Source organism: Protomyctophum bolini (genome assembly GCF_963924005.1).
Source record: "Protomyctophum bolini genome assembly, chromosome: 2".
Classification (NCBI taxonomy): Eukaryota; Metazoa; Chordata; class Actinopteri; order Myctophiformes; family Myctophidae; genus Protomyctophum; species Protomyctophum bolini.
Genome location: NC_137863.1, coordinates 38,596,850 through 38,602,849, shown reverse-complemented (window position 1 = coordinate 38,602,849; position 6,000 = coordinate 38,596,850). Strand labels below are relative to the sequence as shown.

Genomic DNA, 6,000 nt, shown 5'->3' with positions numbered 1-6,000 from the left:
CAGAGGCCAGCAGAGGCACAATGGGAGGGCCGTCATGGAGCACAGATGCAGCCTGGATGGTGCTTCTGTGTCTCAGTCTATATGCCCGCCACCAAGGGAACATAGGATGAGTGGCATATTTTCTCTAGACGTTGGGAGAAGTAGTTTAGTGTAATTAGGCAGTTTGTGTTTCAAATCTGTGGGCTACATTCAAAATAATGTACAAAATATAGGTGAACAATATGACAATAGCGCTATACAGCAAATATCAGTTTTCCTACCACCAGTCCACCACATAACACTCCCCTAAAGTGTTCAAAAATGCAGTTGTTGCTGGGCAGAAATTTACATCCACAGGGCTAGCCTAGTGCTCAAAATCTACTACTACTACTAATGTAGGATAGTAATATGAAATGTACTGTTGCCAAAATACGAGTTGTCTTTTACTGGCCCCTCTCCTCATCTCTGCCCCTTTCTAAACCAACTGCTGTGTCAAAGTAACGCCTCCACCACCACAGTGAAGCATTTAGAATTTCTGAGCCCAGTGACCCCAGAGCAAGTGAGAGGAAGTTCAGAGAGACAGAGAGAGAGAGAGAGAGAGAGAGAGAGAGAGAGAGAGAGAGAGAGAGAGAGAGACACACACACACACACACACACACACACACACACACACACACACACACACACACACACACACACACACACACACACACACACACACACACTCACACACACACAGAGAGACAGACAGACAGAGGGGGGGTATGCAAATCACCGGGTGAAGCAAGGCCTTGAAGGGCAGCATTACATTATAAACGGGGGCACATAAACGTAAACGGCACCATTAATGTGAATGTGACATGCATGTATTATAGTAGCTCGGACTTGCATTTAAAATTGCCATTAAATAGCAAAGAGCCCCGGGATTGTTTCATTTCACCCCCAGTGATGTGTCCATAGACTTCTGCTTATAGTATGCCAGGGCTGCACTGGCATACTAACGTGGAACGTGAATAAAAACAATGAAAAACTTGATATTAACCTGCATGAGATGCGTCTTTGAAGACTGGGTCACCTGTCTGGCAAGGTTAATTATGTGCAGTTTAACTACTGAAAAAAATCTTTTTGCATCTGCCCGTGTGAACCATAGAGTAATTGGACACCGAAATGCGGAAGTGCAAACGGGCGCTCAATGTTAAACTCCAGCGGCACGGGGTTTCCTCGTCATAAATCCACAGGTTCGCCAAAGAACCCTGAGGGTCCCTGGACCTAAACGCATGTTTTTTGCAAAAGATGGTGGTCCTTCTTTTGTTAAGACACAGCCTTGCAAATTCAGGAAAGACTATATAAAATGCTCAAAATATACAATTTATTCAAAATATGTTAATGCAACCATCAGTATTTTCCAGTAATTACAAAATCAGTAGTTCTTTTTTTTTTAAATAGTCATACTTGTTACAGTGAGGCCTGCATTCAGACAACTTACACAAGCCCTGACAAATCCTTCATAATACTAATTGCTCTTCATTTTACACCCATGGCTGTCCTTTCGCTGTCTAGCTTAAATGTCAGTGTTGACCAATTGCTATGGTTAAACTTTATGAAATGCATTTGAACGTCAATCCCCAATTAATTGATCCAAAGTAGAACCTGAATTTGAATAAAAATAAGGCATACTAAATTGAAATTAATTGATGGCCTTAAGTGAATTCAATTCAATTAATATGACTCAACAACCACACAAAAAAGGAATGAATATTGTAGATCATGTAAGTTTCACAATATACTACCTCTTTAAAAAAAGAAAGAAAAAACAATCACCCACAATGATTCTGAATCAACAGCAAAGCTTGAATTTGTAATTTGTAACAGTGGGGGGAGGGGATTGTAGTTGTAACAGTGACATAGGCCTAATGGAGTACTTGACTTTCCTGACAATTTCTATACAATAGCACTACTGAAGGAGATTTATACTCACAGCATCCCCCAATAACTGGAAATCTTTTCATATTGGTTAGCATAATGGCTATTTGTTTTCCATATTCCTAAATGAATGACCACAGTACAATGCCACAATAGTAACAACAAAAACATGGAAATGCAGTTCATGGGTAAAGGGCTAACAATAAACATATTTACAGTAATCTGTACATGTATTTGACACTGTACAATAAGGGGATGAGGCGTTAGTGGCATAGAGGGATACATCAGGCATTAGGGAAATGGCCACTAACCTGAACCAACAACTCATTACTGAATGTACAAAGAAAAAGCCTTCTCCACACGTTCTGAATGTTCAAACTTGTTCTTTTTTTGTATCATGGAAGACTCTTTGGCACTCGCAGAGAGATTAGAAGAACTGTTAAAATGGCTTGCTAAACTACTTCCCATTTCAAGACCTATTGACCTGTTGGATACAAACTGCAGGACAATATAGCATGCTAGTACCAGATAGTAGCATGTTATTGTTCTGTTGCATGCATGTTGCAGGTATTGGCATGTTATTGACCTGTTGTATAAATGATGGAGGTCAACAGTAGCATGTAGCATCATCAGTCAGTAGACTACATGGTTTAATCCTGGGAAGCGTCAGACTGCTCTTGCTCGGGTTATGCTCGATTTATACCCAGTTATGGGTGTTGTAGACCAAAAATAGACGATCTACAAGCCCACAAGTGGGCTATTTTGTGCGCGACAACCAGCGCAGAAGTATAAATCAAGCCTCAGTACTGCATGGAGGGTCATACGTTAGTCCAACGTACCAATAGTCCAACATACGTGGCCGGTTAAGACACCTGTGGCTTCCGCGTGCGGTTACGATTAGGATAGGGTTTGGGGTAGTGTGTCGGACTGTTAGGACGTCGGAACTAAAGATATGCACCCAAGCACATGTATAATTTAAGAAATGTATGTGTGGAATTCTCACTTTTACAGTAATACTGCAGGGTATAGCAATTCAGACATTATTCACTAACAAATTCTGCTACTCAAACAGGGACAGGAAAAAGGCCACAAAAAATGGCTAAATGTCTTTGCAATATATGTCTGAGCCATCCACCCACATACAATGGATTATTTTTGTGTGTCTCTTAACAACATCTAGATACAGTAAGTACACAATCCCCCCCCCCTTCCCCCCAAACCTCTTTTTCAACAGATGAATGTTAACATTTAGAATTTCTGTCCTACAAGGTGCTTTGCTGGAAGTCACATCAGCTCATCTGTTATTGCATTCGCTCTCCACAGCTCACACAGATAATAAATACACGCAACTTTATACCAATCATAACCTTTCTTCTTTGCACATAACATTATTTTAATATAAATAAGGAATACTAAAGCTGTACAATATTCTCAAACAATGCTTGCTTAAATTATCTATTATGGGGTAAATAAGCACAAAGTGGATTTGGCGTGACCTCTGTGTGTATGTTTTGGGAATGAACACGGAAGACGGTGAGGTGAGATATAGTCGACAGTTGGACGTTAAAGTTACAGTTTAAAAACACTAGTGCAGTATTGTATTCTTTGCAACATAAAACCACTTAAGCCCCATTTTTTTCTTTTTTGTAAATGCCCAATAATCTTTAAAAATTATCAAAAATGTTCAACTATTTTTCTTTTTTATTATTTTCAACTCAAAATAGATAATCTTTCAAGATTTGTGAGCTTCTAGATCTGCCATTTTCAGGACATAAAACTGAAAAAATAACACTTTCGCCTATTGCCCCACATGGGGATGCCAGGGTTAAAGTAGTTAAGTCTCTTGTGGGAGCACAACACTTGTGGGATATTTTAACACTGTTCTATGGCATTCCTTCCCTTTATTCAGACAGGCAGCATTTCATTTCATTTCATTTCATTTCATAGAGAATACTTCAGGAGAGACGTCACTCACTCATCTCTTTAGCTACGTTTTGCCACATATTTGATAGGCTACAGTACAACACACACCCAGATCCTTCTATGACGGCCTCTTATAGCCTGTTCGTGGCCTAACACCATGTAAAGGCTGTAGAACGTCGTTTGACATCAATGCGACCGTCCTAATAGAAAGGGTGTTAGAACATGGAGTAATGTGGTGATTGATTGATACGGTAAAAGAGTTGTTCTCTGATTCCTTGCACCAGGGTAGCGCATATACCATCTCACAACGTCCATTCATCCCATAAGACCTGATTGATAGCTAATAGTGGTATACCAGTGTCACGCATCAAATACAGCCGAGCTACAACGCAAACTTGTAGATCAGCTATTTGTGGTGCACTACACAGTATAAATCAGGCATAAGGCGAACTGGATCTGTGGGACAAGAAAACACTGCTTGTTCCACCTCTCCTTCCCTCTGTTCTCTCTTTCTTGTAAAGATTGTACCATGTTCCTTTGTTTCTTTTCCACAGCACTAAAACACGGGCCAGCATTTTGGAGCGCAAGGCCTCCAGTTTCAACAGGCATCGGATGGCAGAGTCCTGTTCAACAGGTGCAGGAACAAGCATCCATGCTCTCCTCTTACACGTGACCACAAAGGACCAGCAATGGCCCCCTATATCTCCTTGTCCAGGATGACGTTTAGGAAAGGACGTACGGTGCTTTGAGGACAGGAAGCGGCTCCATCCTGGCTTTCCTTCCCTTGTTTAATTTTCGATTTGAACAAGCGACGGCCACAGTGGTGATGGGACCCGGTCAGGTCTCCATTCGTTACAGGCCAGGAGTTTAGGGGGTTGTGGGGAGTGTGGGTGTGGTGGTGGTTGGGGGTCACAGTTCACGTACTGGGACAGGAACAAAACTCCCATCAGACTGGTCCCATTCCCCGTCTAGTGCATTCTGGGACCTCCTTCCTTCAGTAACTCCGCCCTCGCCTCCTGTGCGATCGCCTCCTGTTCCACTAAAGAGTCACACGAGCCGACGGCGGCGCTACGACACGCAGCAGCAGTCGCGGCCCTTGGGCTGCTCCTCCTCCACGGGCTGCTTCAGTCTGAGGATGGGCGGGTCGCCGCTGGCCGGCGTGTAGAAAACCGTGCTGCCATTGGACGAGACCAGAGGCATGCGCGGGTCCTCCGGGGAGGCCTTCACGTCGGCGGACAGCGGGTCCGCGGACCCGTTGCCGAGGTGGCCGTTGAGCAGCGGGTGGTTCAGCAGCTTGGCGGCGGACCTCTGCTTCTTCAGCTCCGACAGCGTCTGAGCGCGCTCCCGGGGCCAGGGCTCGTCAGCGGTGGGCTGGCTGGTGATGACCGCCGCCGCCTTGCTGTCGGGGGGCGGAGCGTTGCCGTTGGGGGGCGGAGCTTTGCCGTTGGGGGGCGGAGCGTTGCCGTTGGGGGGCGGAGCGTTGCCGTTGGGGGGCGGCTGTGGCGGCGTGGAGGTGGCGGTGGAGATGAGGCCGTTACGTTCCTTCAGGATGGTGGGCAGCGCCAGTTTGTCCGGCACGGCTACAGCCACTACTGGCTTGACCTGCAGGCGTGAAGGACATGGATAAGGTCTAGAGATGCTGAGGCATTTCGAAGGCCTGATTTCAGTTGTGGGCTAGACACCAAGTTTAACAAATATTTAGTCTCTGGGACCAGAATCTACAGTACACTGTGTCAAATGTACAATGAATTGCATTTTTATAATGAATTGCATTTTTATAGCGCTTTTCCAAGTTCATTCACTCATACATTTGGAGGTGAAGCGGCCAACAGTCGACGCCAGCGTCCTCACTTCCCACATTCACACACCAATGGTGGCGAGCTCACACCGACCGACTCATTGGAGGCAATGTAGGGTTCAGTGTCTTGCCCAATAGGACACTAGGACACACAAGGACACTTCGACATGTGGACAGGAGGAGCCGGGATTCGAACCGCCGACCCAGGGATCATTGGGATGACCTGCTCTACCTCCTGAACCACAGTCGTACAAATGGAACCAAATCCTTTTGTATTCACTCAGAGGTACAGACATGGGTAAGGGTCTATTTGGGCCCCTGTTGGTCCTTGGACTCAATGTTGAGAACCAGTGGGCTACAGCCTACAGCAGATCAAC

The 6,000-nt window shown here is 44.9% G+C and overlaps 1 protein-coding gene across 1 annotated transcript in view; it reads right to left on the bottom strand.

The window, feature by feature from the left end:
- Positions 1–1,366: 1,366 nt before the first annotated feature.
- The window catches only part of ppp1r16b (protein phosphatase 1, regulatory subunit 16B), a 111,835-nt gene continuing 107,201 nt past the window's right edge, over positions 1,367–6,000 (bottom strand). Inside the window, exon 11 of the mRNA XM_080784177.1 lies at positions 1,367–5,427. Within this exon, the coding sequence (XP_080640303.1) occupies positions 4,894–5,427 (534 nt within the window). The 3' untranslated portion in view covers positions 1,367–4,893. The remainder of the gene's footprint in view (positions 5,428–6,000) is intronic.